Below are 27,920 nucleotides of genomic sequence, written 5' to 3'. Positions count from 1 at the left end.
CAGATGGTAATAAAAGCCGGCAGAGATCCAAGTCCTCGCTTAACATGATAGTATTCACCTCCAGCAAATGGCAGCGATGTGCCCAGCTCTGCGTAACACAGGGAGCACAGTATACACAGCACACCACAGGCAGCCCATATGCATAGTGCCACCCCAATGTTGAGCTGAGAATATTCCAAGACCCCTTTAGGAGAAATGAATATTCCAGCACCTATGATGCTACCAACAAGGAAGCACACACTGTCGAAAAAGCCCAAACTCCTCTTCAAACAAACTTTCCCGTTGTCCTCTTTTACCTTCTTTCGCTGGGAAGAAATCGCCATTTTTAGCTCATTACCTTCAGTAGTTGCTAATACTCTATGTATGAACTTGGAAATTCACCTTGAAGATGTTCCTTGTTTGTGAGACAGTAGTTCTAAAAAGTTCATCAGCTATTAAACTATTAAGTAGATAGGAATGAATTCAGAAACATCTTGTTAGGTTTTTATAAGTTACCGGGGTTCGTCTTACTGGCGACTAAAGTCAACCAATAACTAGTAAATTTGTGAAGATTTACACCTCAGTCTGTCAAAGTGTAACATGCTCAAATAGCCATGAAAGCCTGATTTATATTATTACTTATATTACTGTATATAAGAAAAAATTTTAAGTCAATACAATAAATAAATTTCATTGAATTTCTAGCTCTAAATCTAAAAATGATATAATAATCTAATTTGTTAATTTTCTCTTAGAATGATAAAGAAATATTCCACCAGATAATCCAGACTGTCGACTAGATGGTTAATGATTTACAGCCACTTCCGAAATTGTTGAAAGGTGTAATGGCAAACATGGGCAAAGGTCACCTTCCCGAACTGAAGTTGCAAAAGTTGGCAATGAATTGCATCATTAAATATAGCTTTTGTGTACTAGATTGATGGGGCAGCCCCAAAGACATAAACTGAAATGCCTGTGCCCTTACAAAATGTGCAATTGGGTACCCAACAATCATGTGTTATTTACAGTGGTCTCTTCATATGATATTTGGTTCAACTCAAACACCGGTTCAACCTCTGCAAACGCTATTGTTATACACTTGGGATTTCCCTAAAGGAAACCTTTTTCCTCATCACTGAGCTACTTATCAAAATAATACATGGCTTCACCTTCTAGAATGACCTTAGTGTTATGGAATGCTTAAAGGGATCCTATAATTAAAAGTTATTTTTTTGTTCCTAACACATAGGAATAGCCTTAAGAAAGGCTATTCATCTCCTACCTTTAGATGTCTTCTCCCTAGCCACCATTCGGTATATAATCTGGTTTCTGGTATGCAAATGAGTTCTCTTGCAGCACTGGGGGCGTGCCCCAGCACTCAAACAGCACTGAGGGCGTACCCAATGCTGCGAGAGAACTCTCCAGCACCATCTTCATCTTCTTCAGGAACGGGTCTTCTTCACGTCTTTGGGGTTGGCTTCAAACTTCTAGGCCTCGGGCCTAGGGCAAAGCCGACAGTGCATGCCCGCCGGCCACAAGAAAATGGCCGCTTACACACTATTTTAAGCGGCCACCGGATTATATACCGAACAGCGGCCCGGAGAAGACATCTAAAGGTAAGAGATGAATAGCCTTTCTTAAGGCTATTCCTACATGTTAGAGACAAAAAAATTGACTTTTAATGATAGGATCCCTTTAAGTACTCCCCCCCCCAAAAAAAAAAAAAAAAGTTATGAAGTTGCTATCTAAGCAATTCCCTGATGTGCAGCATATAAACAGACCTCAAGTAAAATAAACTGCCTATAATTCATGGCTCAGGTTTAAAGCTACTCCAAGGCAATCACCAGAGCCTGCCGCAAGACAGGATGGACTTGGCAGCTTGGAATCCATGTTGCAATCCTGAAATAATGGGGGAATTTATTGAAGACTGGCATTTTGTAAGTGTAGATTTTTACTATTTCTCTCAACAGTTTTCTGGTGTTAGTTTTAGTACATTCATAGGGTTGAGAAGGCTCCACTTTGCTAGACCCATATGTCAGACAAAGTGGCCCACAGGACACAAAATTAACAATGTGCTGCATTCTTGGTGCAAAAAAAAGAGTCAAATGTACCATATTTACCTCCAATGTATCAGAAAACAGGTGTACTTGAATACTAAGAATGGAATCAAAAATCCTAGGAGAGTACGGGAAAAGTCAACATGAAAGCAGATGAGCTTCAGAAGTAAAGGTGACAGTCAAGTTCAGGAGGCATCAGATAAAGCTAAATCAACAAAAGAGGGTTTTCCAAGAAAACCTGCCAAAATCAGTAAACCAGATCAGAAGTAAAACTCCAAAAAAGCTTATGGATTTCTTTGGCCAACCATTATCCTCTAAAGAGGACGCTGAGGACCTGCCTCAATAACATTGACAGAGTTTACCACCTCTTCTCTTCCAGACCTATTGTTGGATAATCCACCATCCCCTATCGAGTCTCATCAGTCTTCTACTATTGACAAAGATGGCCATAAAAAGCGGGCACTGCTGTCTCCTACATTCTAGAAAGGGTCCAGCAACCAAGAAAAATAGCAGCGATGTCTTAATCCAGCCAACTGTCCCCAACCCTGATTGTCATATTGAAAACCTCCCAGGATCGGGTGAATTACTTACAAGTGGCACTATGAAGGACATGCTTGTCCTATTGCAAAATAGCATCAACACCTCTCTGATAAGAAAACTGCAAGGAAACATTAATGCCATTGAAGACCTGATCATATCAAGAATAGAGATGAGCGAACACTAAAATGTTCGAGGTTCGAAATTCGATTCGAACAGCCGCTCAATGTTCGTGTGTTCGAACGGGTTTCGAACCCCATTATAGTCTATGGGGAACAGATACTCGTTAAGGGGGAAACCCAAATCCGTGTCTGGAGGGTCACCAAGTCCACTATGACACCACAGGAAATGATGCCAACACCTCTGGAATGACACTGGGACAGCAGGGGAAGCATGTCTGGGGGCATCTAACACACCAAAGACCCTCTATTACCCCAACATCACAGCCTAACAACTACACACTTTACACACTCAATACCACCTCTCTGACAGTAGGAAAACACCTTGAAACATGTGTATTTGGCACTTGCAGTGAGGAGAGCTTGTCACCAGCAGTGAATTTGGCCCTTGTAGTAAGTTGAGGTTGGCACCAACATTTGTTTTGAAAATCAGGGTGGATTGAGCCTCTAACCAGCAGAGTTTGGGCAAATTCATGGTGGAGGGAGCCTCTAAAAACCCCAGTTTGGACCAATTCAAGGTGGAGGGAGCCTCTAAAAACCCCAGTTTGGACCAATTCATGGTGGAGGGAGCCTCTAAAAACCCCAGTTTGGACCAATTCATGATGGAGGGAGCCTCTAAACAGCCCAGTTTGGGCAAATTCATGGTGGAGGGAGCCTCTAAAAACCCCCAGTTTGGACCAATTCATGGTGGAGGGAGCCTCTAAAAACCCCAGTTTGGACCAATTCATGGTGGAGGGAGCCTCTAAACAGCCCAGTTTGGGCAAATTCATGGTGGAGGGAGCCTCTAAACAGCCCAGTTTGGGCAAATTCATGGTGGAGGGAGCCTCTAAAAACCCAAGTTTGGACCAATTCATGGTGGAGGGAGCCTCTAAACAGCCCAGTTTGGGCAAATTCATGGTGGAGGGAGCCTCTAAAAACCCCCAGTTTGGACCAATTCATGGTGGAGGGAGCCTCTAAAAACCCCAGTTTGGACCAATTCATGGTGGAGGGAGCCTCTAAAAACCCCAGTTTGGACCAATTCATGGTGGAGGGAGCCTCTAAAAACCCCAGTTTGGACCAATTCATGATGGAGGGAGCCTCTAAACAGCCCAGTTTGGGCAAATTCATGGTGGAGGGAGCCTCTAAAAACCCCCAGTTTGGACCAATTCATGGTGGAGGGAGCCTCTAAAAACCCCAGTTTGGACCAATTCATGGTGGAGGGAGCCTCTAAACAGCCCAGTTTGGGCAAATTCATGGTGGAGGGAGCCTCTAAACAGCCCAGTTTGGGCAAATTCATGGTGGAGGGAGCCTCTAAAAACCCCAGTTTGGACCAATTCATGGTGGAGGGAGCCTCTAAACAGCCAAGTTTGGGCAAATTCATGGTGGAGGGAGCCTCTAAAAACCCCCAGTTTGGACCAATTCATGGTGGAGGGAGCCTCTAAAACCCCCAGTTTGGACCAATTCATGGTGGAGGGAGCCTCTAAACAGCCCAGTTTGGGCAAATTCATGGTGGAGGGAGCCTCTAAACAGCCCAGTTTGGGCAAATTCATGGTGGAGGGAGCCTCTAAAAACCCCAGTTTGGACCAATTCATGGTGGAGGGAGCCTCTAAACACCCCAGTTTGGACCAATTCATGGTGGAGGGAGCCTCTAAAAACCCCAGTTTGGACCAATTCATGATGGAGGGAGCCTCTAAACAGCCCAGTTTGGGCAAATTCATGGTGGAGGGAGCCTCTAAAAACCCCCAGTTTGGACCAATTCATGGTGGAGGGAGCCTCTAAAAACCCCAGTTTGGACCAATTCATGGTGGAGGGAGCCTCTAAACAGCTCAGTTTGGGCAAATTCATGGTGGAGGGAGCCTCTAAACAGCCCAGTTTGGGCAAATTCATGGTGGAGGGAGCCTCTAAAAACCCCAGTTTGGACCAATTCATGGTGGAGGGAGCCTCTAAAAACCCCAGTTTGGACCAATTCATGGTGGAGGGAGCCTCTAAACAGCCCAGTTTGGACCAATTCATGGTGGAGGGAGCCTCTAAAAACCCCAGTTTGGACCAATTCATGGTGGAGGGAGCCTCTAAACAGCCCAGTTTGGGCAAATTCATGGTGGAGGGAGCCTCTAACCAGCCCAGTTTGGACCAATTCATGGTGGAGGGAGCCTCTAAAAACCCCAGTTTGGACCAATTCATGATGGAGGGAGCCTCTAAACAGCCCAGTTTGGACCAATTCATGGTGGAGAGAGCCTCTAAAAACCCCAGTTTGGACCAATTCATGGTGGAGGGAGCCTCTAAACAGGCCAGTTTGGGCAAATTCATGGTGGAGGGAGCCTCTAAACAGCCCAGTTTGGGCAAATTCATGGTGGAGGGAGCCTCTAACCAGCCCAGTTTGGACCAATTCATGGTGGAGGGAGCCTCTAAAAACCCCAGTTTGGACCAATTCATGGTGGAGGGAGCCTCTAAACAGCCCAGTTTGGACCAATTCATGGTGGAGGGAGCCTCTAAAAACCCCAGTTTGGACCAATTCATGGTGGAGGGAGCCGCTAAACAGCCCAGTTTGGACCAATTCATGGTGGAGGGAGCCTCTAACCAGCAGAGTTGGTGGAAATCAGGGTGGAGGGAGCCTCTAACCAGCAGAGTTGTGGGAAAGCAGGGTGGAGGGAGCCTCTAACCAGCAGAGTTGGTGGAAATCAGGGTGGAGGGAGCCTCTAACCAGCAGAGTTGTGCGAAAGCAGGGTGGAGGGAGCCTCTAACCAGCAGAGTTGTGGGAAAGCAGGGTGGAGGGAGCCTCTAACCAGCAGAGTTGTGGGAAAGCAGGGTGGAGGGAGCCTCTAACCAGCAGAGTTGGTGGAAATCAGGGTGGAGGGAGCCTCTAACCAGCAGAGTTGTGGGAAATCAGGGTGGAGGGAGCCTAGTATTAGCAGAATTGTGCAACGCTTATGGTGGATGAGTATGAGGATGCGGAGGAATTGGAGAGGTTGAGTACAGACATGGAGTTTCATATTGGGGTGCTTTACACAGGTGGGCACAAAAATGAAGGCTCTATCCAGTGGTGGTTCATTTTTATCAAAGTGAGCCGGTCGGCACTCTCAGCTGACAGACGGGTGCGCTTGTCAGTGATGATGCCACCGGCTGCACTGAACACCCTCTCAGATAGGACGCTGGCGGCAGGACAGGACAGCACCTCCAAGGCATATAGGGCAAGTTCAAGCCACAGGTCCAACTTCGACACCCAATACGTGTAGGGCGCAGAGGGGTCGGAGAGGACAGGGCTGTGGTCGGAAAGGTATTCCCGCAACATGCGCCTATACTTCTCACGCCTGGTGACACTAGGACCCTCCGTGGCGGCACTTTGGCGAGGGGGTGCCATCAAGGTGTCCCAGACCTTAGACAGTGTGCCCCTCGTTTGTGTGGACCGGTGAGAACTTGGTTGCCTACTGAAGGAACTGCCCTCCCTGCCGCCAACGTCACATGCTGGAAACATCTCCATCATATTCTGCACCAATTGCCTGTGGCAAGCATTGATGCGATTGGCCCTCCCCTCTACCGGAATAAAAGACGAGATGTTGTTTTTATACCGGGGGTCAAGGATAGCAAAGATCCAGTACTGGTTGTCCTCCATGATTTTGACAATACGCTTGTCGGTTGTAAAGCACCCCAACATGAACTCAGCCATGTCTGCCACAGTGTTAGTTGGCATGACTCCTCTGGCCCCACCGGAAAGTTCAATCTCCATTTCCTCCTCATCCTCCATGTCTACCCATCCGCGCTGCAACAATGGGACGATTCGAAGTTGCCCGGAAGCCTCCTGTATCACCATCACATCATCGGACAACTCTTCTTCCTCCTCCTCCTCCTCCTCCTCCTCCATTAAACGCAGTGAAGCGGACAGATGTGTGGACCTACTCTCCAGCTGTGACGGATCGGATGCTATCCCTAACTCCTCTGTGTGATCTGAGTTATCCCTGATGTCAATCAGGGATTCTCTCAGAACACACAAGAGCGGGATTGTAAGGCTCACCATCCTCAGAGCTCACCCTCCTTGTGGACTCCTCAAAGACCCGTAGGATGTCACAAAGGTCTCTCATCCATGGCCACTCATGGATGTGAAACTGAGGCAGCAGACTTTGTGGCACCCTAGGGTTTTGTAGCTGGTATTCCATCAAAGGTCTCTGCTGCTCAACCACTCTATTCAACATCTGAAACGTTGAGTTCCAGCGTGTGGGGACGTCGCACAAAAGCCGGTGTTGTGGCACATGCAGGCGTTGCTGGAGAGATTTTAAGCTAGCAGCGGCTACTGTCGACTTGCGAAAGTGGGCGCACATGCGCCGCACTTTCACCAGTAGCTCTGGAACATTGGGGTAGCTCTTTAGGAAACGTTGCACCACTAGGTTGAAGACGTGGGCCAGGCATGGAACATGTTGGAGTCCGGCAAGCTCCAGAGCTGCTACCAGGTTCCGGCCGTTATCACAAACGACCATGCCTGGGCCCAGGTGCAGCGGCTCAAACCATATTGCCGTCTCATCGAGGAGGGAATCCCTCACCTCGGAGGCAGTGTGCTGTCTGTCCCCCAAGCTGATCAGCTTCAGCACAGCCTGCTGACGTCTACCAACGCCAGTGCTGCAACGTTTCTAACTCGTAGCTGGGGTCAATCTAACAGCGGAGGAGGAGGCGGTAGAGGAGGAGGAGGAGGGGGGTGTTCTTCTCGTGTCCCTGCCAGGAATGGTAGGCGGGGAGACGAGGTACACCGGGCCAGTTTGGGAAGCAGTCCCAGCCTCAACTACATTCACCCAGTGTGCCGTCAGTGAAATGTAGCGTCCCTGTCCGCATGCACTTGTCCACGCGTCGGTGGTCAAGTGGACCTTTGTGCAAAGCGCGGAACTAAGGGCCCGCCTGATGTTGAGTGACACGTGCTGGTGCAAGGCGGGGACGGCACACCGGGAGAAGTAGTGACGGCTAGGGACGGCATAGCGAGGTGCCGCAGTTGCCATCAGGTCCAGGAAGGCGGGAGTTTCAACAAGCCGGAACGCCAACATCTCCTGGGCCAGCAGTTTAGCGATGTTGGCGTTCAAGGCTTGCGCGTGTGGGTGGTTAGCAGTGTATTTCTGCCGCCGCTCCAATGTCTGAGAGATGGTGGGTTGTTGTAAAGAAGCGCCTGATGGTGCCTTTGATGGTGCAGGAGAAGGAGATAAGACAGGAACAGGGGAGGATGAGGGAGAAGTCAACAAAGTGGCGGAGGCAGATGAAGTGGTGTCCTGGCTCGTCCTCTGGAGTGCATCGCCAGCACAGTCAGCAGTGGCAGTGGCAGAGGCAGAGGCAGTGGCAGAGGCAGTGGCAGTGGCGTGAACGGCAGGCGGCCTTTGTCCTGCCGTTGCTGCCTGCCACTGATTCCAGTGCTTGGATTCCAAATGACAGCGCATTGAAGTGGTGGACAGGTTGCTCTTCTCAGAGCCCCTAATCAATTTCGAGAGGCAAATTGTGCAGACAACACTATATCTGTCCTCGGCGCATTTCTTGAAAAAACTCCACACCTTCGAGAAACGTGCCCTCGAGGTGGGAGTTTTTCGGGGCTGGGTACGAACTGGAACATCTTGGGAGATTCCGGGTGTGGCCTGGCTTCGCCTAAGCTGCTGACCTCTGCCTCTGCCTCTAGCTACCCTTTTTGGTGCTGCACCTGCCTCAACATCCACACTACTTTCCCCGCTTGACATCCCCCCTGTCCAGGTCGGGTCAGTGTCCTCATCATCCACCACTTCCTCTTCCAACTCCTGTCTCATCTCCTCCTCCCGCACAATGCGCCGGTCAACTGGATGCCCTGACGGCAACTGCGTCACATCATCGTCGATGAGGGTGGGTTGCTGGTCATCCACCACCAAATCGAACGGAGATGGAGGAGACTCTAGTGTTTGAGCATCTGGACACAGATGCTCCTCTGTTAGGTTCGTGGAATCGTGACGTGGAGAGGCAGGTTGAGGGACAATGAAAGGAGCGGAGAACAGCTCTGGGGAGCAGGGACAGTTGGGGTTATTGTTCTGTGAAGCTTGGGAATTTTGGGAGGAAGGAGGACAAGACTGTTGGGTAATAGGAGGAGAGGAGGCAGAGTCTGACTGGCTGCTGGACAATGTGCTGTAAGTGTTCTCTGACAGCCATTGCAAGACCTGTTCCTGGTTCTCGGGCCTACTAAGGTTTGTAGTTTAGTTAATGTGGCAAGCAACCCTGGCACTGTGGAGTGGCACAATGCTTGCTGCCCCACAGGAGTAGGCACGGGACGCCCTGTGGCTTCACTGCTACCTTGCTCCCCAGAACCATTCCCCCGACCTCGCCCATGGCCTCGTCCACGTCCCTTTCCGGGAGCCTTGCGCATTTTGAATTCCCAGTTAGAAATTGGCACTATATACCAGTAGCAAAAATTGTGGGTGCACGTAACCCCAATATATTCTTTGAATTCCCAGTCAGACAATGGCACTATATACCAGTAGCAAGAAATGAGGGTATTTATAACCCCAATATATTCTTTGAATTACCAGTGAGAAACTGGCACTATATGGCAGTAGCAAGAAATGAGGGTATTTATAACCCCAATATATTCTTTGAATTCCCAGTCAGACAATGGCACTATATACCAGTAGCAAGAAATGAGGGTATTTGTAACCCCAATATATTCTTTGAATTCCCAGTCAGACAATATATACCAGTAGCAAAAATTGTGGGTGCACGTAACCCCAATATATTCTTTGAATTACCAGTCAGAAACTGGCACTATATGGCAGTAGCAAGAAATGAGGGTATTTGTAACCCCAATATATTCTTTGAATTCCCAGTCAGACAATGGCACTATATACCAGTAGCAAGAAATGAGGGTATTTGTAACCCCAATATATTCTTTGAATTCCCAGTCAGACAATGGCACTATATACCAGTAGCAAAAATTGTGGGTGCACGTAACCCCAATATATTCTTTGAATTACCAGTCAGAAACTGGCACTATATGGCAGTAGCAAGAAATGAGGGTATTTGTAGCCCCAATATATTCTTTGAATTCCCAGTCAGACAATGGCACTATATACCAGTAGCAAGAAATGAGGGTATTTATAACCCCAATATATTCTTTGAATTCCCAGTCAGACAATGGCACTATATACCAGTAGCAAAAATTGTGGGTGCACGTAACTCCAATATATTCTTTGAATTCCCAGTCAGACAATGGCACTATATGGCAGTAGCAAAAATAGTGGGTGTATATAGCCCCAATTCTATTGCTAGGGGACTTGCAGTGTATTTCTGGGGTGAAGGTGGGGGGGGCACACCGTTGGAACGAGTATCGGGGGTATATATCGGGTATACGGGAATACACTGTCAGTGTATTCCATTCAGGATCCTGGGAAAGCTGGGTTGCGGCGATTGAGCCCGTCAGTGCCACGTTACACTGACAAGCTTCTCCCTGGAATTGAAGTTATATGTAAGCCCAATATATTCTTTGAATTCCCAGTGAGACAATGGCACTATATGGCAGTAGCAAAAATAGTGGGTGTATATAGCCCCAATTCTATTGCTAGGGGACTTGCAGGGTATTTCTGGGGTGAAGGTGGGGGGGCACACCGTTGGAACGGGTATCGGGGGTATATATCGGGTATACGGGAATACACTGACAGTGTATTCCATTCAGGATCCTGGGAAAGCTGGGTTGCGGCGATTGAGCCCGTCAGTGCCACGTTACACTGACAAGCTTCTCCCTGGAATTTAGCTCTTACAAGAGCTGTTGGTTGTCTTCTCCTTCCTATCCTAGCCTGTCCCTGCCTACCCAGAATCTAAGCCCTAGCTAACTGGACGGAAACCTCCGTCCCCGGTGAATTGCAAGCTCAGAATGACGCGAAGCTGGGCGTCGCTGTTCTTTTAAATTAGAGGTCACATGTTTTCGGCAGCCAATGGGTTTTGCCTACTTTTCTCAACGTCACCGGTGTCGTAGTTCCTGTCCCACCTACCCTGCGCTGTTATTGGAGCAAAAAAGGCGCCAGGGAAGGTGGGAGGGGAATCGAGTAATGGCGCACTTTACCACGCGGTGTTCGATTCGATTCGAACATGCCGAACAACCTAATATCCGATCGAACATGAGTTCGATAGAACACTGTTCGCTCATCTCTAATCAAGAACAAAATGGCAGAATTTTCTACCGCTCACAATGAGTTATTGCATGCTCATACTTCTCTGGGGAGGAAGTATAATGGCTTAATTCCAAGCCACTGATGTCAAAAATAGATGTTGTAGAAATAATCTTAAAATACGCAGCATACCAGAATCTGTGCCACCTGCGGATATTGTAAACTATTCCTAGCTATAATCCCCTCCTTGTCTGAATTGGACATCGACAGAGCTCATCAAACTCCAGAGCAGATCCTGAAAAGGCTCCATTGACACTCTTGTTCACATCCATTTAGTGTCTATTGTCTATGGCACATGCTCAGGGCTCTCTTCCAGCACCCCACAATGCTGTTGAGATTTACCTGGATTTATCAGCTGCAACGTTGCAGACAAGACATGAGCTTGCCCCATTACCAAACCCCTGAGAGATAATGGTATCAAATATCGCTTGGGATGTTCTACTATACTCATCAGAAGCCACAATAGTACGTCTATGATCTCCACAGTGGACTAGAGTCTTGGTCTACTGCACGGCTGGAACCTGGTGAATTCTAGCTCATCTCCCTCTCCTAGGGCGTGGTCATCTCTATCTCCTGTGGGTAAGAAGGGCTCTCCTACTAAAAGTCATTGTCATATTTTGTACACTTCTGTGAATTTATGTGGGCTACTGAATGAGCTGTGATGTTTTTACTACGCCTTTAAATGTATTACGTGACTTTAATCCATATCGCATCTTTACATCTTCATTTCCAGTGGGATTTTTTGTTTTTTAGGGAGGGGGGGTTAGTTTTTCTTGTCCTTTAAGTGCAGAAAACCATGTTCATAGCGAGAAATTCCCTACATGCGCTAACACACTTCTTTTAAATTCATTCTTCCTCTTGTTACGCAAAAAGAGCGGGGTCTTGGTTGTGATCAAGGACTTGGTTGTCTTTAAACTGCGTAATAATGTAGGCATTATTTGTGAAATAAATAATGTACTTTATCCCATATTCGATATGTATGCTCCAAATAGTAAGCAGCCCTGCTATCTACGCACCACCCCTGAGAGGGTGAAGGGGCTCCTGGTTATCAGAGGAGATTGTAATATGGTCCTTGACCCAACTATAGACCCCCTATATCTCTGTCATGAAATAGTCCTGACCTCTCTGGCACCCTATTGGAATACGGCATGTGTGATGATTGGTGTTGCCAACATGAGGTTAAGTGGGATTATACTTTCTTCTCGCCCCCTCATTAATATTACTCTAGAATAGCCCTATCACTGGTCAATAATATAGTGTTGCTCCATTCAAGTTCCACGGGCATTGACTCTATAACATGGTCTGATCATGTCCCTATTTCTATCTCAGTAGTGGAAACTTTCTCGGCCCCGTCTCCCTCTTAAATGGAAACTCAGATCCCTCTGGTGGCGAGGAATATTAATTATTAGGTAAAGGAATTTCAGTAATACAGCAGATTCTAGTACTGACCATAACCTGCTCACATTTACTTTCGTCTTTTCATTTGTACTAGTCCCAAAAAATTTTGGGCGTTACTGAACTAGATGGCTATAATGCTTTAAGATCTTTCTGCAAGTAATAAATATTACATATGAAACAAGAGAGAAAACAATGTTAGTACATTATGCTGGGGAGCAAGTTTATGTTTTCACAAAGATATTCGGACACAGATCATACAAGGATGCATTTCATTGAAGCGAAGAGAACACTGGAAATCCCAATGGGACTTCATCAAAATAGCTACAGATGGTGGGATGCATTAAAGAGAATTGGGCTGAGCTGATAAGATCCTGTTTAAGTAAACTTAGACAAGATACTGCAAAAGTGCATCAAATGTATCTAAATAAATCCTTTTGAATTATAGATTTGGTGAATTTTGAAACATTTTTGTCTCGCGATTTAGTTGGTTTACTTTGCACCAAAACGTGGCACAATTTTTAACATGGCATGACTTTTACCCACTAAGTCATGCCCATTTTCTGCTAAGCTAGCCCCCATGTCCAGTGAGGTGCAAAAAGGGTCTTACCCTCACCAGCAAAACATTAAAGCCAAAAAATATATATATTATAGGTAGGCTTGAGCCGATCTTGAGATTTCAGGATCGATTTTAAAATCCGATTTCCGACCATTTTCCAGCTGATCCCGATCGTGAAACTTGATCGATCGACGATCGGGATCGGATCTTTCCCAATCCCAATCGATCAACCATAGTCAATGCTTCTCTATGGGAAAAGTCACTTTTAGGGTTGAGCTGATCTTGAGATTACAAAATCCGATTTCTGATCATGTTCTAGCCGATCCCAATCGCAATCGTGAAATTTGCTCGATCGCCAGTCGGGATCCGATCTTTCCCGATCCCGATTGCTAAACCCTAGACAATGCTTCTCTATGGGAAAAGTCACTTTTAGGGTTGAGCTGATCTTGAGATTTCAAAATCCGATTTCCGATCATTTTCCAGCCGATCCCGATCGCAATTGTGAAATTTGCTCAATTGCCGATCGGGATCCGATCTTTTCCAATCCCGATCGATCAAAAGACTGGACACAATTACAGGTTGTGTCCAGTCTTTTGATATTGATAACATCTTTAGAAAAGATCATCAATGTTAGATTGGTGTAGGTCAGACAAACGGCGCCAGCTCAATAAGATATATACATTAGTCGTTAGCTGATGGAGCTAGAGCTAGGCGAACCTCCAAAGATTTTTTTGCTTTGGGTGGTTTGGATCCCTGATTCGTTATGGGTCGAACAAGTTCAGTATTAACCAGAAGTGAAATTATTGTATAATTGGTGGAGGTCTATGGAAGAGTACTGTCATAAGGGGCCCACTGTCATTCATTTCAGTGACAGTGCCAGAGATTGCTGAGTGCTACCAATGAAATGGATAAAGGCGAGGCATTTATATTTGTCCACCATTACTTTCTGAACAGGGCTAAAACACAGAAGTTCTCAGGATTGGTGAGGGTCCCAGGGGTCAGACTCCCATCTCACTCCAATCACCAATATATCCCCTAGCCAATAATTTTCATGGCATAACCCCTTTAAATCAATGCCATAACACGTGCCGAAGACCATAACAGTAGAAGAATCAGTGAAATGTGGTAAAGAGCTAATGGTGTCCACTGTATCCCTCAAATATTAAATATTTATGTTGCGTGTCCAATAGTCTATATATCTACCAAGTTTACACATCAGGGATGAAATCTTCGGCACTGTTATCTCTCCATGTGGCTTTTCTGGATTCTTGTACATTATTGGTAAATAATATACTGAATAGTTGATATTAGGGGATTTAAAAAAAAAAAAAATTATATCTATGATACCCAAAAAATTAGAGTATGACGTAATGTTTTTGCCATAACTCATTAGATACATACCAGCCAAGTAGTTGAGGAAGTTCCATCCTCCATACGCATACAAGCCTTGATAGAAAGCCTCCGCAGTCTGAGCTGCATTAGGGACTTCGGAATTAAAAGCGTCCTGAAATGGTTCCAAGGCCTTAGTGTTACTTCCAAACTCAATCATTCCATAGACAACGATAAGAGTCAAGGACATCATTTTAAGCACTGTGAATATATTCTGCACCCAGGTGGCCATCTTAACACTTTTTGAGTTTATGATACATAGAACCCATAGAATACCAATAGCTAACATTTTTTTGACTAAATCAGGTGATGGGCAACCTGAGTAAAATGGTCGGCAGACGTATTCCGCAAAGGTCAGGGCTCGTGCTGCATTGGATGCAGGTCTTATAAATAATGTCATCGTCCAGATGGTAATGAAAGCCGGCAGAGATCCAAGTCCTCGCCTAACATGATAGTATTCACCTCCAGCAAAAGGTAGTGCCGATCCTAACTCTGCGTAACAGAGGCAGCACATTATACACACAATGCCACAGGCAGCCCATATGCATAATGCCACCCCAATGTTGAGCTGAGAATATTCCAAGACCCCTTTAGGAGAAACAAATATTCCAGCACCTATGATGGTACCAACAAGAAAGCACACACTGTCAAAAAAGCCCAAACGCCTCTTCAGATGAACTTTTCCATTATTTTCTTTTTCCTCCTTTGGTCGGGATACAATCTCCATTTTAACCTTCTTTGCTAATGCTTATAGTATGGACATAGCAATCTATTTCTAAGTGATGTTGCTTGTACTTTAAACAGCAGTCATAAAGTACATTACCTATTAAACATATAGGAATCAATTCAGGAACATTTTTGTTAGGTGTCCACAAGTTACCGAGGTTCCTCATGCTGGTGACCAAAGCCAACCAATTGCCAGTAAATGTGTAAAGAAATACATCCCAGTTTGTCAAAATGTAACTCAAATAGCTATAAAAGTCAGCTTCATATTTTATAATACATTTCTAGAATCCATATTAAATCATTGCAAAGAGCCTTCCATCGTATCACCCAAGTCACTCCATGGTCTGAGTGAGATGACAATGTCTGAACCTCTACATTTTTGGGTTGTCCAAACAAGTCGTCCTTTGATTTTGCAGCTCCCTGAACTAATCCGTAGAAAGATCATTAGCTGACTATGTAATGTTTTTCTCACTTGGGGCAATACATATATGAGAGGTGGCAACTTGAGAAAGCTGGGGACTTGGTTAATGTGAATTAATAAATGAAATGGTCCAAGGAACCATGGAGCAAGGTTATAGAACAGAACTCTAAGACAAATGTTCTTTGTAAACAAGAAGACTCTAGGATGACTGCAACGGACATTAACTGTGGCAGAGTAATGGACACAGATTGAGTCTGTGTTCATTTCCATTAACACGAAAGTGAACAACATGGACCTTGTCTTCCATCATATCTTTTAAATTTTTTTGATGGAAGAAAAAGTTGAGCATGCAGGACTTTTTCAGGGGTAATATTAAAAAAAAAAGTAGAAAAACTAGGCACTCACCCTTAAACTTTGCGTTAAAAAGCCCAAACTTTATTGCAAATGTCCAGGTAAAAACATACATGGGAGGAGGCACGCTCGATGAGGATGTTTTGTGCTGTTAGCACTTTATCAAGCTCTATGTAGCTACATAGAGCTTGATAAAGTGCTAACAGCACGAAACAGCTGTCACTCTTTCTCACCGAGCGTGCCTCCTCCCGTGTATGTTTTTACCTGGAGATTTGCAATAAAGTTTGGACTTTTTAACACAAAGTTTAAGGGTGAGTGCCTAGTTTTTCTACTTTTTTTATATTGCCTGGTTGATTTTTCTCACTGTGAGCACCACCCATATATTGCGTACCACATCGCCCCTACCTTTGGCTATTGCTTACTCGAGTAGTGCCACCTTACTTCATATATGCTTTTTTGGGGGTAAAATTGTCCCTGATCAATTACTACAGTCAAGCTGTAAAATAGGCTGTGATGTAAAATAACCATTACAATTCACGAGTCCCAATTAATATTTTTGGCTGAGGAGGACAAAAAGTTGAGCAGAAAATGTAAATGTGCTCATCCCAGTGGTGTAACTACCGTGGTAGCAGCAGTAGCAGCTGCCACAGGGCCCGGGACATTAGGGGCCCGGTGGCAGCCGCTACCGCTGCATTTTTTTTTTTTAATAGGCCGTTACCGGCTGGAGTTACTCCAGCCGCTAACGGGCCCTATATACTTACCGATCCTGGCAGGGGCCGGGATCGGTAAGTGACACTGTGGGCCCCACAAGCACTATTATACTCGGGGGTCTTTTCAGACCCCCAAGTATAATGATCGGAAGTGCAGGAGAGGTAACTGAACATAAAAAACTGTGTTACTTACCTCTCCAGGCTCCGCGCAGGCTTCGGCCTACTTGTGTGACGTCTCAGACGTCACATGATCGGGGCCTGCATCCTTATGCGTCGCGACGCAGGCTCCCGGTCACATGACGTCCCTGACGTCATTGAAGATGGCCGCCAGCGGGGAGTCGGGAGACAGGTAAGTTACAGTGTTTTTTTTTTTTATGTTGTTCTTCCTCCGGGTCTCCGATTATTATACTCTGGGGTCTGAAAAGACCCCAGAGTATAATCATTGTTAATGGGTGTCCACAACGGGGCATAATAGTGGGTGAAGAGGCCACAATGGGGGATAATACTGTGTGCAGGGCCAATATGGTGCATAATACTGTGTGCAGGAGCCACTATGGGGTATAATACTGTGTGCAGGGGCCACTATGGGGTATAATAATGTGTGCAGGGGCCACTATGGGGTATAATAATGTGTGCAGGGGCCACTATGGGGTATAATAATGTGTGCAGGGGCCACTATGGGGTATAATAATGTGTGCAGGGGCCACTATGGGGTATAATACTGTGTGCAGGGGCCACTATGGTGTATAATACTGTGTGCAGGGGCCACTATGGGGTATAATACTGTGTGCAGGGGCCACTATGGGGTATAATACTGTGTGCAGGGGCCACTATGGGGTATAATAATGTGTGCAGGGGCCACTATGGGGTATAATAATGTGTGCAGGGGCCACTATGGGGTATAATAATGTGTGCAGGGGCCACTATGGGGTATAATAATGTGTGCAGGGGCCACTATGGGGTATAATAATGTGTGCAGGGGCCACTATGGAGTGTAATAGTGTGCGTAGGAATGCGGGGGGTGGGGTCGTGCGGGGTTTTCGGCGTTGGTCGGGGTTTTCGATGTCAGCCGGGGGGGCCCATGTCAAAGGTTCGCCACGGGGCCCCGCCATTCCTAGTTACGCCACTGGCTCATCCATTGGTGAGGTGGATGAAATGATAGAAGATACATAAGATGCATTGCACGCTTCCTCTCTATATGGGACGCCAAGTGGTACGACGAGTACATTGTCATGTAGGATGCCCGTATCTTCTATCATTCATCCATCTCACCAATGGATGGGAGTATTTACTTTGTCTGCTGAACTTTTTCTCCACAGCCATAAATATTAATCGGGAGTCGAGATTGATGTAGCAGAGCCGAGTGTGTATAAGGGTTCTAGTGCACCCTCGGCTCTGCTACATCTGATGGGCTGACCGGCACACGGTGTAGTTGAGCAGAACTGGCTCAACACTGCTGAGTCTCTGCATACCCATAGGAATGCATTGGCCAGCCTTCGGCCAATCAGCGCTGGCTCTGCCAGAGGAGGCGGAGTCTAAGGTCGGACCTGAATGGAGACTGGTGTGGAGCGATCTTAGACTCCGCCTCCTCCAGCAGAGCCAGCGCTGATTGGTAGAATTCCGTACTCTGGCCAATCAGCGCTGTCCAATGCATTCCTATGGGAAAAAGTTTATCTCACAAAAATCACAATTACACACCCGATAGAGCCCTAAAAAGTTATTTTTAATAACATTCCTACCTAAATAAAGGTTATCCCTAGCTATCCCTGCCTGTACAGCTATCCCTGTCTCATAGTCACAAAGTTCACATTCTCATATGACCCGGATTTGAAATCCACTATTCGTCTAAAATGGAGGTCACCTGATTTCGGCAGCCAATGACTTTTTCCGATTTTTTTCAATGCCCCCGTTGTCGTAGTTCCTGTCCCACCTTCCCTGCGCTGTTATTGGTGCAAAAAAAGCGCCAGGGAAGGTGGGAGGGGAATCAAATTTTTTTGGAGTTTGCCACGTGATGTTCGATTCGAATCGAACACATCGAACAGCCTGATATCCGATCGAACACGTGTTCGATAGAACACTGTTCGCTCATCTCTACTTGTAAGGTGATTACCCCCCAAGTGACACTATTTATTACGGTGATATAACGCACTGATTTTATGCTTCATTATTACAAGGTAAGTTTTAGTGATAGGAGTTGCTGTTACTGTGATACTATTTATTGGGGCATTTATTCTTTTAGTTTTCTGTTATAGTCTAGCAGAATCAAGGAAGTGCCACAAACACGGGGAAGACTAGACAAGATGACTAGGCAAGGATGAGGTCAGGAACACAACCAAGGTCAGGAGAAAGTGTAATTTGAACACAATGCACAATTACAAGTGGACATGAGCCAGGACAGGTTTCTACCTTGCTCACCAGCCACATAGTATGAAGTGTAGTCTCCAATCTCCAGCTCAGACAGAACTACAAATTCCAGATACAGCGGGGGAAACTGCTAAACAGTGCCGAATATAAGTCGCGTAATGATGAGAGATAGTGTTACTCCTCAAGTGCCCACACATAATAGCTTATCCTGAAAAGTCACCAAAAACAACAGACTGTGAGTCATTAGACATCACGTTAAGGATTCCTATCGCTGTATGGTTTGCATTGTAAATTAAAGGGGTAGCCGAACCATAGAATAAAACATAGGAGTCTCAATGCAAAATCTATAACCTCATCCCTCATGTATCGTACTGGTCTCTTCTTATCTACCTGGATATAGTGTACAACAGGGTCATAATACGCCTTTCATATATGATGATAATAATAATATACATATACAGCCCCCCAAAAATCACACATTTGTATTATTCTAATAAGTCGCATAGTAGCCCAGTCAAGAAGAAGTTAAACATCACCTTGGGATTTAATTGTTCTTTGGGATGCTTTTTCTCAGCCTTCGATATCAGGGTTTCATTGTTACAACTGAATTGCAGGATACAATGTTTATAATCAAGTGTTTTGTCTGAACAGCGTGATATCTATTAGTCGATGTCAGCTGCAACATATTTCCTTATTGAGTTCTCCATTTCGAGGGCTTGTCCTATCTAAATTACTTCTCTAGTGCCATCAACATTCAATGTCTACCTTAATATCATACTCATAATGACACTCAGAATGATAAGTGTCCTGCGTTCTATAAAATATAGGCAAATAATGGAACATTAACTGCAATTTATGTGATTAGAGGCAATTAGAAGCAAGAGGCAAACATTAGACTGGCTTCATGAGGATGTATCTCAACATAATCTCAATTACAACTCAGACCTATGAAAGAGTAATGAATTGTGCGCGCCTATCACTGCACAATAACAACAATGCGGGATAATTAAAGGGCTCTAACATACCCGGCTGGCGTTACAATCATCCTGACAAAACATACATCAAATATACTGACGGATATTGAAATTAGAATACGCATGACGTGGATAGATGCTGCTACAGAACTTCTCCTGCCTTCAGTTTCTGGGGCAATTGTCAGCCAAACTTTCATGGGGCAATTTTCTATGTCATCAAGTCATTCACTAGATTCTGTATAAAAAGGCTAGCTTAAGAATATTGTAAGTTCTGTGGGTTTCCTCCCACACTCCAAAGACATGCCGATAGGGAATGTAGATTGTGAGACCTATATGGAACACAAAGTGTGCGGAATGTGTTGGCGCTATACAGGTAAGGGTTCGTTCACATCTGTCACTAGAGCACTGGAGTAGCTCTCTGCTTGAGTTTTTGGCCTCTGGGTCTCTTTGCTCCTTCTCAGCATTCACAGGTAGCTATTACCTGTGCTATGGGGGCTGTCAGACTATAGGAAAAGCCAGTCCCAGGTAAAAGCGAAATGCAGGGTGACTTGAAGACTGGGCGCTTATTCTAAACTTTTGAGCTAGGGTTGGAACCAGCTTGGAACCTCTATGTGCAGCACATACAGTATATCCTCTGAAGAGAAGTAACCGTACACAGACTCCATGGAGAAGCCCATTAAGATAAATTGCATAAGGTCAAGTCTTCTCCAGAAGACCAAAGGAATAAATAGTCCGCGCTCACCAGGACGTCTTCAAGTTCAATTGCTCTATTATAAAACCATTTGCATAACGCGTTTCGAAGCTCATATGCTCCTTTTTCAAATGTATTGTTTGGTGTGAACAGAGAAAACCTAATACTGACATAACTAAACACTCATACTTTATCATACACAAAAGACGGGCTAAAAACATATTCATATAGGGGCAACATGGTGGCTCAGTGGTCAGCGCCAAAGTCCCGGGTTTGAACCAAGCCAAGGACAACATCCACAAAGAGTGGAAAAAATGATATGTCTATAATCATACATATACATTAATGAAGGGATTGGATTGCTATGCATATTTTTTCTGAGGATTGTTTATGTAAACTTTTTGGTATGGTTTTATCCGGAACTATTTATATGTATATGTTTTGTTTTTTTTCCGTATATGTATGATTATCTCTCTGTATTATAAAAATGAATTCTTGTCTGTCTGTCTGTCTGTTCTCTATGCGCGACTAAACGACTGGACTGATCTTCACCAAATTTGGTACAGAGATACATCAGGTGTCCGGGAAGGTTTAAGATGAGAATCCAACTCACTCGTACGTACCATTACGGAGATACAGCTTTCCCAACACCCTGACCCCCCGTTAGCCAAAACAAACCTGCAATACACACGGTTACTCTACATGTACGATCCAACACTGATATACAAACTGAGATACACACATCATAGGATTAGATACACAGATCAACACACAGTATCAGATGTCAGAGGATTAGATACACGCGTCTGCACATAGCGCCGCACCTCCCATGAGGCGACCTGAAGCGAGCGCTATGCCAGGGCCTCAGGGAGGGCGGCATTTTTGCTAAAGTAAGCCAGTCCAGGACAAGCTGTCCTGGACTGGATTAGCACGGAGCGGTGGTTTGGGGAGGCCACTGGAGCAGCGCTGCTCCAGCAGCCTCCCCGCACGCTCAGGCAGAGCGCAGGCAGTCTCCGGGCCTGCTCTCTGTTGGCGAATTGTGCTAAGCCCCGCCCCCTCCGCTAAGCCCCGCCCCCACTCTGCCCCCTTCCCCGGCGGGGGAGGGGGGGCGACTTTCTGCACTTCGCCTCGGGTGGCGAAAGGGGCAGGTTCACCTCTGTCTGCACACAGTTCCACACGCCGGAGGATTAAATATGCACATCTGCACACAGTTCCACAAGCCAGAGGACTAGATACACGCGACTGCACACAGTTCCATATGCCAGAGGATTAGATACGCATGTCAGCACACAGTACCACACACCGGAGGATTAGATACACGCATCTGCACACAGTACAACACGCTGGAGGATTAGATACACAAGTCAGCACACAGTACCACATGCCAGAGGATTAGATACACACTTAGCACACGGTTCCACACGCCAGAGGATTAGATACGTGCGTCTATACACAGTTACACATGCTGCAGCATTAGATACGTATGTCTGCGCATAGTTACACATGACGGAGGATTAGATACGCACATCTTTACACAATACCGGCGGATTAGATATGCGCGTCTGCACACAGTACCACACGCTGGAGGATTAGATACACAAGTCAGCACACAGTACCACACACTAGAGGATTAAATACGCATGTCTGCACACAGTACCACAAGCCGGAGTATTAGATACGTGTGTATGCACACAGTACCAAGCACCAGAGGATTAGATACACGCGTCTTCACAAAAATCCACACGTCAGAGGATTAGATATGCACCACTGCACTCGATACCACACACTGGAGGATTGGATACGCACCACTGCACACAATACCACTCACCAGAGGATTAGATATGCACCAATGCACAAAATACCACACAACGGAGGATTAGATACACGCCACTTCACACAGTACCACACGCCAGAGGATTAGATACGTGTTACTGCACACAGTACCACATGCTAGAGGATTAGATATGCACCACTCCACACAGTACCACATGCCAGTGGAATAGATACATGCGTCAGCACACAGTACCATACGCTGGAGGATCAGATACACGGCTCTGCATAGAGTACCACATATTAGAGTTTTACTCCAGGTTTCCATAGCAACTCAGCCATTTTTCTTCACTACTTTCACTATTTTATGTCAGCCTTAAAGGGGCAGGGTGCTGTGAATGACACTGTTACACAAGGTCACATACACACAGCTTTAATCCAGGTCTCCATAACAACCGATCGCAGGTTTTTCACTGATATTCGAAATGAGATACACATGATCACATGATGCTTATGGGCACACACAAACGATATACAAAATACACCAGTGCAAAATTGGACAATTCTTATGGGGCCACTACACAAACAAAAAATTAAATATACTCATGCGAAGCCGGGTCCTCCTGCTAGTAGCCATATAAAAGCCTTTTTTTTCCCAAAATGAGTGTGCAGGCTCCTTGCAGATGTTGTCCTTTGCAGGGTTCAAACCCGGGACTCCGGTGCTGACCACTGAGTCACCATGTTGTATATATTTTTAGCCCGTCTTTTGTGTATTATCAAGTGTGAGTGTTTACAAACCTCAGATCTCTTTGGGAATGAGGTTTGCAAATCCAGGGATTTGTTGTTAATGTTTGACATATGTGTTCATTGGGGCTCACCCCTTGTGGCTGTGCACTCTATGGTCTGTATCCTTTATTTATGTCAGTATGAGGTTTGCTCTCTTCACACCAAACAATACATTTGAAAAAGGAGCATATGAGCTCCGAAATGCGTTATGTAAATGGTTTTATAATAAAGTAATTGAACTTAAAGACGTGCGAGCGCGGACTATTTATTCCTTTGGTCCTAATGGAGAAGATTTGTTGTCCTTCACTTGTGTAATGCTGTTCCTGCGGCTGCCCTGAAGGGGACATGTGATTTATATCTCTGCATATTGAGGTGTTGCGATCTGATCACACCACCATAAGGTGAGCACACATCCACTCATCCTTTAGTCTGCTCTTTTATCCAGTCTGACCTACTACACTAGATGAGCTGTTTCTATTATACCGGTATTTTGTCAGCATGATTTACATAAGGTCAAGGACATTGTTAGAAGTTAATAGTAAACTAGTAAAGTCAAGAACTGACAAAGCAGTTCTGCAGGGTCAACCACTAAAAACAATTCATGGGATTTCATTTCTGTCATACTTTGTTTTCTCAGCAGGGGCGCTACAGGAAAGACATAATGAGAAGACAATGCACATTGCACATTATAAACTAATCTGGACCAACATGAAACCTCAATACGACATTGGGACTAAGCTGGGCAACCGCCTGTGTTATTTTTTTTTATAAAACCACAGAAATATTCAATAAGTACTGACAAACAATAAATGTTGCATTTCATGAGTGAAAAAAGAACTTTCCGCACCATTGCCATACCAACACAGTGGAAAAATCATTTTGACAGACGATTATTTCAGTAAGCATGACCATTCTTCCACGGCGAGCATCGAAGAAATCTGCTACTAAATCTACTCTGTATAAACCATTAATCATAGCAAAGTGACTATCGTTCTCTTAGTTCTGCAAGTGTAAGCGATAATATATACTATATACTGCGAATATCGTATTCCTCCAGTCTAACAAAAGGTCACAATGAATTGTCTAATTTACTAGGTTTATTTTACGATGATACAAACCATATAGGAATCTCTCACTCTCTCTTTATAGATAGATAGATAGATAGATAGATAGATAGATAGATAGATAGATAGATTTAGCAACAATTACATCATTGTTAACATTATGTACTACAAGTAACATGTTAACATCATTGTGCAAATTGTTACAGTTAGTAGGTTGCCAATGTATATAAGTCTCTCTATATGTATCACTTTTATTTAATACATTGTATTACATTTTTGGATACTATTTTTACCTTACATAACTTTAAAGATGACCTTTTACCACCTTCAACATGTCCAGCTCTTTCCATCATTTAATAGGTGACTTGAAACCATTAGCTGGCTAGAAAAACTTAGAACGGAGCCCAGTCTACTATGATCACTTCCAACAGCAAGCTCATACCATGAAAAGGTTATTATCATTTTGGTTTCCGAAATGCACAGGTATAATGCAAATATCAATATCACAACAATGGGATAGCTCACGCTGTGATGTCACAGTACAGGGATAATATACACAGTGATGTCACAGTATAGGGATAATACACACAGTGATGTCATAGTACAGGGGTAATACACACAGTGATGTCATAGTACAGGGATAATAAATATAGGGATGTCACAGTACAGGGATAATACACACAGTGATGTCACAGTACTGAGATAATACATACAGTGATGTCACAGTACAGGGATAATAAATATAGGGATGTCACAGTACAGGGATAATACACACAGTGATGTCACAACACAGGGATAATGCACACAGTGAAATCACAGTATAGGGATAATGCACACAGTGATGTCATAATAGTGAGATGGTTCACACTGTGATGTCACAGAACACAGATAATGCACAGTCAGTGGCGTAACTAGGAATGGTGGGGCCCCGTGGCGAACCTTTGACATGGGGCCCCCCCTCCAAAGACCCCGACCGACCCTTTTCCCCCGCATTCCTGCAGGCACTATTATGCACCATAGTGGCTTCTGTACACCATATTATGTCCTATAGTGGCCCCTGTAGCACAGTATTATGTACTGTAATACATAATACTGTAATAATTTCACTGCCCTTCATCCCCAGGCAGCAGGCAGCTGCCAGCACAGTACTGTGTGCTGACAGCCTGCCCTGCACACAAGGGTTAAACTCCCCAGTCTGCTGCACGCACTCAGCTCTGTTCACTCCATCCCCTGGCATGGCTATCTTCTTCCTGCATGATGTCTCCGGCACTGTCTCCCCCACTGTCAGGGCACACGCTGCTTAAGCTCTCCACCACCCGGAACCAACACCTTAGGTGGCCTCAGGCCTCAAAAAGTGAAATTCATTGTTTATTTCTTTTTTGGCATATTAACTAGTAAGGGGGCCTGGGCCCCCTAAGGTGTCGGGCCCTGTGGCAGCTGCTACCACTGCTACCGTGGTAGTTACACCACTGTGCACAGTGATGTCACAGAACTGTTATAATCATGATATCATAGCAAAAGTCTAACAAACACAAAAAAAGGTTATGAATCATCTGCAATGTGATGTAATAGCACAAGAAAAACAGAATCATGGTGTCACTTTTTGGGTATAATAAATACATAATGTCAGTACAGGAAAAAAAAGTTATATCACAGCATAGGAATAATGTTAAAAATAATGGTCTATTCCATCAACCCTATTCATTACTATTTATGCATGTCATGTCTAAGAGGAGATGTACCATTGGGCTCCTATAGGAGGCTCTGTGCCTGCTGCCATGGTATTTAGGCCCATAGGTCTTGAACCTGGGCACCAACCAATTGGCAATTATCACGTGTCAGGATATTACAGTAATATTCCTTTAATGCAGGCATTCTCTGGCCATGAATTGCATCTGTCATGTATTTGCTTTCACTGTATCCTAAAATTATGTTGTAGCTGAAATGGCCCTTCATCGCTCCCCAGCCTGTCTGCAAACATTTACATTATACATCAATACATACCGATGAAGTAATTGAGAACATTCCATCCACCAAACGCAAACATGCCTTGGTAGAAAGCTTCGGCAATCTGGGACACATTCGGAACTTTGCCCTCAAATGCTTTGTCAAAATTGGATGTGTTCCCCATAGCTAAATGGACAATGCCACTTATGATAATAGCGGTGAGCAAAGCCAGTTTGAGGACCATAAACATGTTCTGAGCTAAAATAATCCACTTTACACTTAAGCAATTGATAATCCCTACAGTCACGATGAGGGCAATAGCAGAGGCCTTTTTTATTGTCTCGGGGGCAGCGCATCCCGGGAAAAATGGTTGGATAACGTATTCGGCAAACATTAGAGCTTGGACGGTTGTCGCGGCCGGTCTGATAAAAACTACGCAGGTCCATAGAAATACAAATGCAGGGATGGGACCTAGTCCTCTCTTGATGTAGAAATATTCCCCTCCAGATGATGGGAAAGTAGTTCCTAGTTCCGCGTAACAGAGAGATCCAGCCATTGATATTATACCACAAGCTGTCCATATCACTAGTGCCGCTCCGACATTCAGTTGTGAACATAGAAGAACAGCTCCAGGAGAGATAAAAATGCCCGTGCCCAAGATGACTGTAATAATGAAGCTGACACCGCTGAAATATCCAATAGTCCTTTTTAGAACAACCCTGTCCCCTTCTGAACGTTGCTGTGTATCCATCGTAGACCACAATACCCGACTCCAACTGACTCCGATGTCTTCTCCTTTATATAACTCTATCTATCTTGTTGATTTTGGCATGATGCACGGTGAATGACAGAAACACTAACATACACTTTGTACTTTGTTCTTCCCATCCTAGAAAGGTGTGAATATCTCACATCCACAATGTTACTTTAGGTTTAAGAATATTTCACTGAAATGTTCTTTATTCTTTTACATTTCAAAAAAATTTCAAAAATTCACAATAAAAGATATACCCAGGGACGCTGCCCTGACCACAGGAAGCATGAAATAGTTAAAGGAGTTGTCCATGTAGTCAGAAGGGGAGGGCGATAAAATTAATATGCATTTATACTTACCTGCATCAGCCCATCCGTTCTTGCACTATACAGAACACAGGCTCGGATTGGTCCACGGGCGACAGGTGAGCGCCCAGCTCACCCTGACATGAGACTGACATCTAGCTGCAGACACTGGCCAACTAATATCACACAGCAGGGGTCCCAGTTAGGGCGGGTTCACACCTACGCACCAGTCTCTGCTTTGCAGGTTTCCGTCTTCTGCCCGAGAAACTGGACAGGAGACGGAATTCCGGCAGTCAGTTTACAAAACCATTCATTTGAATGGGTTTGCAAATTGTCCGCCCGTGAGCGTCTTCTGCCTCTCCGCGGTGAGACCGTTTTTTTTTAACTGGACACAAAGTCGGACTTTGTGTCTGGTTAAAAAAAAATAAAACGGGTTCGCCACGGAGACCAGAAGACGCTCACTGGTGCTCACGGGCGGACACTGACTGCCGGGTTACCGTCTCATGTTGGCAGAAGACGGAAACCCACAAAGCGGAGACTGTGGCACCAGTTTGAGACATAACCTAGACTACAGGCTACTTATTTTTCTCAGCTACTACCACGGTGTGGGGGCTCTGCATGGGGTATGGTGATGGGGGCCACTGTATGGGGGCCATTAATTTGTTTAGTGGCCACTGAATGGAGGTTGTTATATTGTATGATGGACAGTGATGGATTCACTGTATGGGGGCCACTATATTATTTGTGAGCCATTGTATTTTATGACGTACAATGATGACGCCATTCAATGGGGGCATTATATTGTGTAGGGGCCACTATATTGTTTTGGGATCACT

General features: G+C 45.1%; 1 protein-coding gene across 1 annotated transcript in view; it reads right to left on the bottom strand.

The window, feature by feature from the left end:
- LOC142200194 (b(0,+)-type amino acid transporter 1-like) overlaps positions 1 to 26,776 on the bottom strand; it is a 54,440-nt gene extending 27,664 nt beyond the window's left edge. Inside the window, exon 1 of the mRNA XM_075270363.1 lies at positions 26,083 to 26,776. Coding sequence (XP_075126464.1) covers positions 26,083 to 26,776 — 694 coding nt within the window. The remainder of the gene's footprint in view (positions 1 to 26,082) is intronic.
- Positions 26,777 to 27,920: the final 1,144 nt, after the last annotated feature.

The sequence above is a fragment of the Leptodactylus fuscus genome, chromosome 4 (genome assembly GCF_031893055.1).
Source record: "Leptodactylus fuscus isolate aLepFus1 chromosome 4, aLepFus1.hap2, whole genome shotgun sequence".
Classification (NCBI taxonomy): Eukaryota; Metazoa; Chordata; class Amphibia; order Anura; family Leptodactylidae; genus Leptodactylus; species Leptodactylus fuscus.
This window is presented reverse-complemented; position numbering and strand designations above follow the sequence as displayed.